Source organism: Cheilinus undulatus, linkage group 8, assembly GCF_018320785.1.
Source record: "Cheilinus undulatus linkage group 8, ASM1832078v1, whole genome shotgun sequence".
Lineage (NCBI taxonomy): Eukaryota > Metazoa > Chordata > Actinopteri > Labriformes > Labridae > Cheilinus > Cheilinus undulatus.
Window position 1 is genome coordinate 50,595,354 of NC_054872.1, and position 11,114 is coordinate 50,606,467.

Genomic DNA, 11,114 nt, shown 5'->3' on the forward strand with positions numbered 1-11,114 from the left:
TCTAGGAAATCACGGGGAATCCCACAGCAGTTTATTATCTTTACAGGTTGAAAAGGTTATATAAACACTATTATGATGCCCGAATTACACGATTTAACATAACTGAGACCTAACATTAACCTTAGGGTCTCCTTATCCAAAACACCACGAAAAGGGTAAATGTCTTACAAAGTTCGCAGAAAGTTGATGTAGGTTTGGTGCGGCTTTGGATAATACAGCAACTTTAAAAAACAAAACAGAGGGCCACAAACCAGAAACAAGCTGTAGCTATGGTATAATCAGAGTTTTTTAGCATGATAATAACACTACAGTACTAAAGTACAATAATATCGGTAAACAAGGTCTTCGTTAGAGTCAGCGCGAAGCGACGCCAAACGTCAGTCGAAAAACCGACAGTTTCATTATTTTTTATTTCTGTCTATAATCTTCAGCAAAAAAATCGTATTCTTACCCTTAAATAAACTTTAAAGGTTATTTCGGCTCATATTAAATTGACTTCAAAGCGATTGTTATTCAGAAAGAAGAACTTGTTTGAAGTGATCGTAACAGAACAGTGTCACGGTTGCAACGGTGACCATGTTGACTGATGACTTTCAGACGCATGCGAAGTAGTTGTAGTAGCCGTATCAAAAAGTGAAAATTTCCCTGCAAATGCTGCTATGTTAATATTTTTTGCTAAAAACGAATAGAGGGACTATTTTAGACGCCATATTCCAAAACTGGCAAGGATTCATGAGGAGACTTTTGGATGTCACTATGGCAACCACTAGAGCGTTCCACTAGAAGTCACAAATTAGCATGGTCGCCATTTAAACCATAACAGTTAAGCTAAACTTACGCTGCGTTCGATTGTACTCGGAACTCGGATAAATCCGACCTCCGAATCGGAAAAGTGCAAGAGAACGGCCCTTGAGCTCGGGACTCCGACTCGGGAATTCTGGTAGGATCCAATCAGCCCGAGTCGTTAGGAATGACGTAGTAATATGGCGTCGCACACGGTGAGAGTCATTTTCTCCTCAACTTTTACTTTTATGTGTCGTCTAAGCCATACGTACGTTTCTCTGTCTTGCTCTCCCTTAAGTAGCTCCCCAACAGTAATTTTTGATCCTCGAAAAACATCAAAACATCAGCTTACTGCGGCCGGCCATGTTTAGCTTATGCAATGAAACGCATTTACCTAGGAAGTCGGAATTTCCGACACGGATCTTTCCAAGTTCCGAGTGCAAGGGAACGCAGCATTAGCTAAACGTTTACCTAGTTTAAAGTCTTACGGGCGTTCAAATCGACATTACCCTAGCGCAGAATTGACCAGAAATTGATAGCTTTTAATGATGTGCATGTAAGTCAACTTTATAAGCGATACATTAACTAAATATGTAGGAAAAGCATTTTTGCAATATTTCTGAATGGGGTTTGACGTGCAAAATGCTAACGGAAGTAGCTAGATCTGTCATGCCAGCTTAGCGATGGCAGATTGAATCAGATCAAACGCTAACTAATTAACACGTTAAACACATTCTGCGCTGATGATACTCACCTAGCACAAAAACCGAGGAGAGATGAGCTTTTTTAAAAAAAGCCATGCTGTTAATCTTTGTTAATCCGCTAATATTTGTTTACCCCTTCGTTAAATGTCAATGCAGCGGCAGCAGTGCAGCAGAACGATGATGAAATGAGGAAACAATATTGTGGGAAACTCCCACTCTGTCACGTTAAAGGCGTAACGGGGCTCTACCAGCTTCTGCTTTCATTTGCTTTCCGTTTATAAAGCGCCAAACACACAGTGCTTCCAGTCTCACCAGAGCAGATCTTCATCAGCAACATGGCTTTAAAGCTTCTGACTATCGCTCACCTCGTCACCCTCTGTAAGTGTTTTTAACCGAATCTAACCAAATTTTAGACATAATGCACTTTTTAAAAATAAAGTGATAAATTTGCTCCATTTGTTATTAATGTTATTTTAACAGAATCGACACAATATTCTTTATATAAGCTACTTAGACCTAATGAATGGTGTTCCACAGTGAATCTTGCAGCGGGCATGGCTGTAAAAGAAGAAATTATGGAGGTTAAATCCGTCATTGGAGAGGACTGCACATTTCCTTGCCCCGCCATTCCTAAACCTGGGGTTCAGTATTTGGCTATCACGTGGTACAAGGTAATGAAATGCGTTAATGTTGTGCATTTTTTTATTCTAACAGACACTTTTGCAGTTGTGCAGACTAAAACTCCCACTTCTTTTGTGCATTTCAAATAAACGTCCTTCCTGCAGTCTACATGTCCTCGTCTGATTGGCTGATTCACATTCAAATAAGTTGGCTTTTACTTTCTGTTAGAGCAGTTTGAAATGCTCTCATTGAGCAGAAGAATATGTGCTGTAAAAAGTATTTGCCACTGCGTATTTGTCCCACTTAAATGTTTGAGATCATCAAATCAATTTTAATATTAGACAAAGATAACCTTAGTAAACATAAAATGCAGTTTTTGAATGATTTCATTTATGAAGGGAAGCCATACAAACCTGCCTGGCCCTATGAGGAGTCATTACTCCCTGAACCTAATAACTGGTTGTTCTATCCTTGGCAGCAACAACTGCCAGCAACTGGCAATGAGACTTTCACATCACTGTGGAGGAATTTTGTCCCAATCTTCTTTGCAAAATTGTTTGAATTCAGCTAACATTGGAGGGTTTTCCAGCATGAATGGACTGTTTATGGCCATTCCAAATCATCTCCTTCAGATTCAAGACCAGAATTTGACTAGGCCACTCCAGAACCTTCTTTTTCAAGCCATTCAGAGGTGGACTTGCTGGCGTGTTTGGGATCATTGTCCTGCTGCATAACCCAAGTGTTCTTAAAGGACATGAACTGATGGCCAGACATTCAACTTCAGGATTTTCTGGTAGAGAGCAGAATCCATGGTTCCACAGCAAGTGGTCCAGGTCCTGAAGCAGCAAAGTAGCCCTAGACCATCACACTGCCACCACCATGTTTTAGTCTCGGTGTTATGTTAGTTTTACTCCACACCTTCCAAAAAGTACAACTGTTGTCTGGTCAGTCCTCAGAATATTTTCCCAGAAGTCTTGGGGATCATCAAGATGTTTTTAGTCAAATGTGAGATGAGCCTTTGTGTTCTCTTTGGTCAGCAGTGGTTTTGGCCTTAGAACTCTCCCATGATGCCATTTTTGCCCAGTCTCTTTCTTATGGTTGAGTCATGAACTCTGACCTTAACTGAGTCAGTGATGCCTGCAGGTCTGTAGATGTCTTTCTGGGTTCTTTTGGGACCTCCTGGATGAGTCACCCATGGGTTTTTGCAGTCATTTTTGTAGGCTGGCCACTCCTGGGAAGGTTCACCCCTGTTCCAAGTTTTCCCCATTTGTGGATAATGGCTCTCACTGTTGTTCACTGGAGCCCCAAAGCCTTAGAAATGTCTTTGTAACCCTTTCCAGACTGATAGATGTTAGTAAGTCATCATTTAAAAACTGCATTTTGTATCTCCTCAGGTTATTTTTGTGCAATATTAAAAATTGTTTGATTATCTGAAACATGTCAATGTGATAAGTATGCTAAAAAAGAAATCAGGAAGGGGGCAAACACTTCTCTCATAGCACTGTAAATATAGAACAGAATGGCTTTTCTGCAAATGTACTTCCTCCCTCTGTTTTAGGAGAAAAAATAACTCATGTCTTCATATTTTTTTGACTCTTGCAGTTTACAGAGACTAAAGTTTAACCACTACAAGAGACCTGCTTTTTAAAAGGTTGTTTATAAATTAACTTGAGCTTGTATAGACCGGTTAAAATGCCTTTTTACAACACAGATCACTTAAACACAATGTCCTACTGCAGCAATGAAATCACAGAGGCTGCATTGTTCCATTAACCTGAAATTCATGCTGAACACACCATGTAAACATCAAGTGTCATTTTTCTGTTGTGCATCAGTCCCTTCAATACAACAATACTATCAAATTTGGAGTAGGAGTTGAAATATTTACAATAATGGTGCCAGTTTGGCACAGTTAGTAGAGCAGGTGTCCAACTGCTGAGGCTTTAGCCCTCAAAGCATTGGTGGTGCATGTCTTCCCTTCTCTCTCTTTCAGCTATCCTTTCAAAATAAAGGCAAAAAAGCCCCAATTTAATCACAATAAGATGTTATACCAAAACCATTCTCTCACTGATGGCGGAGGTTTCTGTGTGGAAGAGCCATTATTACTAATGGATTCCTTCATGACCTGATGCATTTATTATGCTGATGTCACAGGAACTGGACCCTTCCAGTCTCAGCGGCCTCTTGACCCGAGACCTCCCCAATGGGACGACGCGCTGGTACCGGGGCGTGGACAGAGAGGTGGAGCTGCTGAGCGACTCCTCTGACATCTTCATGCCCAACCTGACGTGTGCCGACCGGGGCGTTTACACGTGCCACCTGGCGGCACCCGTGGGAGAGCAGAACAGGGAGAGGCAGGTCCTCCTCATTGTGTCAGGTGAGGGTGAAATCTGGACTCAAGACTGCTCTTATTTAATAAATTTTATTACTTTGTTGTCTGAACGTTCACCGCAAGATTGAAAACCAGCTCCATTCCTGTGTCTTGCAAATGTCCATGCTGACTGTTAGGGGTTGGTGCCACTTTTTACCATCTTTTCTCCCTCATCAGGCCATAATCCTACATTTAAAAAGAACAGGGTGTTTACTGTTCAGTAAATAAAGCTGGTTTGTTTGAAAAGACTCCTCATTTAGAGACATGCAAGGGCAGTGTAATGCAGGAGATGTTTTAGTCAAATCTTTCTCCTACTGCCTGACGTACATCCAGTGTGTTTGGAAAATGAAATGGTTTGCTTGTATTAGAGATGGCCTTTCACTTCTCTAAACTGAATATCATTTGCCTCTGTGAGAGGTTACACACCACCACAGGTATCAGTGGCATTTGATCAGGGGAAGTCTGTGCTCAGGTGAGAACCGTATCATGGTTTCAGCGTAGGCGTGAGGGAGAATCACATTTCAAGCTTGCTTGTTTTTGAAGTGGTAGAATTATAGAACGCCAGTTTTTCCCATCAAAGCTCACCTTACAAGACTTTGGCTCATTTACCATATCCATCACGCCACTGTTTCAGTTTTTGTTTGATATGAAGACATTCTCAGGCTTTTTGAGGGGCTTGGACCTTAACGTTGAAGCCAGAGGTCCTTCCCAGGGACCTTTGATTCATTCTTGACCCTTAATAACTCTAGAGCAATTTTCAATGGGTTGTGACTAAAACAATTGGAAGCAGAAGTCCTGAAGTCCTTATTGGACTTGCATCAATACCTTTTATTCTACCCTGTTTTACTGTGAAATTGGGTAAATTTACATTTTTGATAAATATTTCAACTAATTAATCTCCTTTTCTTGCAATAACTGGCTACTTTTCCCTCAATAATGAAGTAATTTCACTAGTTCTCTGAAAAATTGGCAAAAATTGACACATAATGATGGAGAAAGAGGGTATAAAATTAGTCAGCTTTGTCCCTTTTCTTTTTTAAATCTGGTATTTTGGTCCAATCATGCTCCAGACTGCGACCTAAAGATGTGCTGTTGAAAATGTTTTGGAAGTTTGGGTCGCGATCTGTCATAAGGCAGACTTGTGAGAACGACTGATTTAGAGCACACGTCTTAATCATTCCAACATGCACCTCGTCTTTTATGCACACCTGAAATAATTTTATCCTGGAGTCTTTTGGAGCACAGGCCCCTACCTTCACCTGGTGGTAAAACACCCAATGAGAACTGCACACCATTCACAATAATACTGTGTAATTCTAAAATAAGCTGGCAGTCAGGTGATTGCAGATGGGAGCACAATCTCTGTGTCCTGGTTGTGCACGAGAAGGCACCACAGGATTTAACACAAACTATGTATTACCATTGCCTTTCTGTGTGATAGAGCTAAACAAGAAATGAAAGAAACTGTCTTACTGTTTGAGCTTACTTAAAGGTATGTTAGTATAAAGTTTCACAAGATTATAACGTGAGTTCAGATATACCGAAGTTGGGAAGGAAATTTGTCCTTTCAACATTAAAGTATGATTGTCTGATGCATAAAACATCAGCTTCAAGAGGTAGAAGATTTTCTCAACCTGTGTGCTGTGCTGCACTTGTAAAACAGAAGCTTATCTCCAAAAACAAGCCTTTAAATGAGAAAAACTGAGACATTTATGAATAAATGCACCAAAACAGAAGTGTTTCATGATATTTTGGGGTTGAAAAGGTTTAAGATGAGCAGTCAGAATGTCTGAGTCACAGATCAGTGTGCTTTTATTAATTCTGGTGTAAAAACAGACAGAACTATATCTTGTCTATCTCTGTGTTTGACACATTTTATCTGATTCTCACTCTAGTTTCTTTTTCCTTTCCAGATTGTCCTGATGAGTCAACGGAAACCCTCGTGACTGATGCTTACATGGTGGTTGTCGCCACTCTGCTGCTGATGTTTGCACTCATTATTTTCAGAATAAGCTACGTAAGTGTTAGACATGTGTACACAAACCCATTATTGATGTGAGAGTTTCCCCTGCGGCTCTGACGTGACTTACAGTAACGTTTCCTCATCAGCCGCTTCTTTATCTAAAGTTTGTTTTTCCATGGCAGGTTTGTCTGAGGAATACCCTCAGGGAAAAGAACACGGCCATAATCAAAGAAACTTTACTGGATGGAAAGCTCAAACCGCTGGAAAAGAAGGACCTCATGTTGATACAGACTTTGGGACCGAAACCGTCGATGAAGCACGTCATCGTTTGAAGAGAAAGTGCTCTTTCTTAGGAAGATGACCACCTACACAGAAGATGCTCTCGACCACATTTAGGTCCTAAAAAGCTCATTAAGTCTTTCGCTAATGCCCAGGTAGAGCTGCTTTAATTGATGTAAGAAAGAAATCAACAAAAAACCTTGATTATAATCTGAAGATTCCCTCGACAAAAACAAACCAGTGAAAACAGGACGAAAGCCACTGAAAATACGAAAAGACAACGAGGACACGAGAGTGGGCTGTTCCTTCGTCGACAGTCAGGCGCCACAGAGCTCAGGCAGGCTGACTCGGAGCTAAAATATCGACACCGGCCCGAGTGCAGAGGTCAAACAGAGCAGTGGAGGCTCAGAGAGCGGATGTGGAATTAGCTAAGTAGCAGTTAGCTGTAGGCATGTTCAAGGCATGTTCAGAGGTATGAAAGTATGGACTTTAACTATTTATGCGCTAAATATGGGTTATAGTTGGGACGACCCAATAGTTAACGTGAATTTCCATCATGCTGCGTTGAATGCTGTGCTACTAGTGCCATCTTAACCTCCTAAGTCCCTGCACATGCAAATTTAGACGTTATATTTCAGCTTTTCTACAACATAGAAATCATTTTTACTCTGAGGATTTCTGAGATGATTATCCAGCATGTCCACTGAAGTAATTTGCTTCAAACGATGGGGGAATTTGCAAAATTCACTTGAAATTTTAATGAATATGTTTTGGGAATTTGCTCTGAAATTTTCAATTATTATCATGGAAATTTGGGGGATATGTTTTTATATTTTTGAGAGAGTAATTGGAGGTTTTGGAGGGAATTGCTTCACTTTTTTTCACCCCCATTTTGATGGGAACTTAGGGAAGTTATTCAGTTGTTGTGGAAATTTATTTGGAAATTTTCTGGGACCTTCAAGTAAATTTAGGAATTTATTGTAATTTAGAGATTTTTTTCAATTTTAGGGGAATTTGCTTTGAATTGTTTTTGGTAATTTTATGGAAATTTATTGGTTAATTTTTGGAATTTGACTGGGAATTTGGAGGTGGACGGATTCTTCAAATTTTGTTGAAATTGAGTCCATGCTTGAACCTAACGAGTCCTTGGACACTGTTTTTGGTAAAATCTACCTCATGTTGAAAGATAAGGCTGAGATTATTAACTTAACAGGTCCTTCTGATCCCAAAGAAGAAAGCTCTGGTCTCAGGAGGTAAGGGGACAATCCTTACTGTTTTGTTTGGCTGAAATGGCAAAAATGGACTCAGCACAGTAGGACTGTTGAATTACAGAGAGCCAAAGCAGATCACATGATCAAACTGGGCTAAACTGGTGATTTTTTTACAGCTTAAATGTTGATTTAACCAGAAGTATTTCCACTGAGATACAAAAATCTCTTAATAGAGCGTCCTAGCCAAGACAGCAGCATGATAACTTCCACACACGACAAAAAAACATGAATCAACAAGCTCTCAGCAGAAAAATGTGCATTAATTGTAGATTTAAAATCACCTAAACTACTGCATCGCTGTTAGGGTGACCCTGTAGCTCAGACCAGGATGACAGGGCAACATTAAAAGCTCTTTGACCAAAGATGGAGCGAGTTTAAGGAATTTCATAATGATGGATCCATGAGAATGAAGGTTACAGTGACTCTCAGATTTATGAGTCAGTAGAGAATATATATGAGAAGGTTGGTTCATGTAAAACAGCTTTATAAATACAGATTTAGGTGACATGTGCTTCACATTCTCTATTGGGATGTCCCAAGAAATGCTTTCAGCGTCTTTGTGATGTGAAGGCAATTATATTATTATTATTATTATGACTACAGTAAAAGCAGTGGTACTAATATTAGAGATGCCAATCTTTGCCAAAATTTTCAACTTAAAGGTCACAAATTATCCCTTTTTCATCAAGTTTTACACTAGTCTGACAGCTCCCAGACAGGTCTTAGAAGCTTTGTCTGGTCTGCTTTAAATGGGCTGTCTCAGTGTATGAAGACGCCCCCTGCTGGCAGTGGATGCCTCTACGGCTTTTCTTATGTTTACGATGGTCACACAGATACAGCTAGTCTTAGAGTACAGCAGAATTTCCCTGCATGAGATTTTTAAGTTGACACTTTCTGTAAGAGAAGGAGAGGAGAGATTTTCTAGTTTTAAGGGGGTTTGTAGACAGACCCAGGAGACCAGGGAGGATGTAATCCTGTACATGCTGGCCACAGGATCCTGGTGCATGTCTCCTGTCTCCCCTCAGCTGTCCAATCAGAATAAAGGAAAAACATCCCCAGAAATATTCTTGAAGAAAGAGTGTTTTGCATAATATGTGACCTTTAAAAGAATATAAAGATAGATATATGTCACTGAATTGACTCGTTGTCCTAGCAAAGGGGCTTTCTGATTGGTGGATCGATCAGAGGGCAAACAACGGGCTTTTATGGTGTAGAGGTCGTAGCACTTTATTACATGAGCCATATGTTTTAAATGCTTGTCTTAAAGTTCTCATTTATCTTGTTTTTTATGTTCATGCATTACCAGAGGTAGCTGTCATTCAGCTGGCATTTAGATTTTGTCCTTGACTGTATCACACAGGAAACGGTTGGAAACTGAATGCATCTTTCCTGTAGATATCTACCTTTCTATGTTCCATATTGGGGCTGGAAACTTCTCCTTTTTTGCACTAATTGTATAAGTAAGAACTTATTTTTCAGAGTGCCCTTTAAAAGAAGAACTGAAACCAGATGACTCGTTTTGAACCTCTGATCTATTGTTTTTCTGGGCCTGTACTTTTGTAAGGGAAAATCCCTACAGATGCAGACGGCTGTGTCATTTATGTCTGCCTTTGCTTTATAAAAATACAGTTTCATTTCTTCTTTGAAAGGAAGTCTTCTTCCAGAAAGAGCCAGAATGTTTGTAACATGATTATTTTTGTGCACAAAAAAAGGAAATGCAATGGGTCAAAAATCTTTTAAATACCAGTTTTTGTCTGTTTATCATCATGAATGTTTTCCCAGTGTAGTGTTATAATTTTGTTAGGGATGCACAGTTTTGGATTTTTGCATAAATACTTCTAAACTCTTCCAAAGATACTGCTCTTAAAACTCCAGGCTTCTTCTTTGCTCTTACTGTGGCAGCCATTTTTAAAGAAAAACAACATTTGACCTTTCATTAGTTTTAGCACCACCACAATTAATGAAAGCTATACTCTTTTTCTCATGTATAGATATTTGATTACATGCGCATTAAATGTTAATTGTATTATAAATTGTATGACTAGAGCTAAACTTTTTGTGGCAGACAGAGCGCCTCTAACAGAGTAGTCTGTTGTTAACACCATGACCAGTGGCTGCCTCCTTCCGTATGTTTCAGGGCAGCTGGTTCACTAAGATAATCCTGAAAAAAAGTGCTTTTCTAGTGCAAAAAAATTTGTTTAAATCTAAACCTTCATTTCCTTAAAGAACTTTAAATTTCAACACATGAGAATGATTAAAAAAAAAAAAAAAAACAGTTTAGACGATTCTGATTCTTTTAATTCTGCGTAATGCTCCACCAGTTTATTTTCCGATGTTTCCTGCTGATCTACTGATAAATGTGCATCCCTAAGTTGTGGATTACAGTGAATTCTATATGGTTGTCGTTTTTTCAAAACATGTTTAAATTTATGGAAATGAGACACAAAGGTGCTTAAAACTGGAGTAAACTTTGGTTGTGATCGTTGGAACCATGATTGTGAATGATTGCATGTTCTATATATATAAAATAAAGACTGTTTGTTACAGATGTTCTTGTTAGGGATTTAAATAAAAGTTTGTTCGAAGACATTTGTTTCTTGACTTTTTATTTTGTGTGTGAGGAAAAGGAAAAGTTTTTAAAAGTATTTAAACCCCCAGAAGAATTTCTATAAAAGCAACGAGTGAATAAAACTAATGCTTCATCAATTGTGAAAATCAGTGCAGAGGCCAGTATCACTGGTTTTTATTAATTGTTGTTACTTGTTTGAGTTTTATGATTGTTAACTTCCTCCTTTATAACCTCACAGAGCTGAGGCATTTACCAGACTTCATCTCTGTCAGCAGGCAAATCCACCTTGAGAAGCTCCAATCCAAAACATTTGTCCTGAGCTCTGCTCTGTTTGGACCAATCAGCGTCGTTTGAGGAGAATGAGGCAGTAGCTGTGGGCGGTGCCGAAAGACGCCATGGTTCACTTTATTCCTTGGTAGCTGTGCACGCGGTAGCGACTACGTCACGTGTTTTGTTGCTCTGATTGGCCCGTAGAGATGTGACAAACAGAACGTTCATCCAATCACACTCCAAGTTTTTGTCAAAGCCTCTGCCTTTTCTCATACGTTTCCTA

The 11,114-nt window shown here is 39.5% G+C and overlaps 1 protein-coding gene across 1 annotated transcript; it reads left to right on the forward strand.

The window, feature by feature from the left end:
* Window positions 1-1,701: 1,701 nt before the first annotated feature.
* On the forward strand, window positions 1,702-10,577 carry cd83 (CD83 molecule). Its single transcript, XM_041794134.1, has 5 exons — window positions 1,702-1,865; window positions 2,025-2,158; window positions 4,263-4,485; window positions 6,393-6,496; window positions 6,625-10,577. Exons 1-5 carry the CDS (start codon window positions 1,823-1,825, stop codon window positions 6,772-6,774), a joined length of 654 nt encoding a protein of 217 aa, XP_041650068.1. The 5' UTR covers window positions 1,702-1,822; the 3' UTR covers window positions 6,775-10,577.
* Window positions 10,578-11,114: the final 537 nt, after the last annotated feature.

Bases quoted from the DNA above. Each gene is read 5' to 3' on its own strand.
- cd83 (XM_041794134.1), top strand. From the start codon at position 1,823: ATGGCTTTAAAGCTTCTGACTATCGCTCACCTCGTCACCCTCT. The intron at 1,866-2,024 runs GTAAGTGTTTTT...GGTGTTCCACAG, and splicing joins CGCTCACCTCGTCACCCTCT to TGAATCTTGCAGCGGGCATG. The intron at 6,497-6,624 runs GTAAGTGTTAGA...TTTCCATGGCAG, and splicing joins TTATTTTCAGAATAAGCTAC to GTTTGTCTGAGGAATACCCT.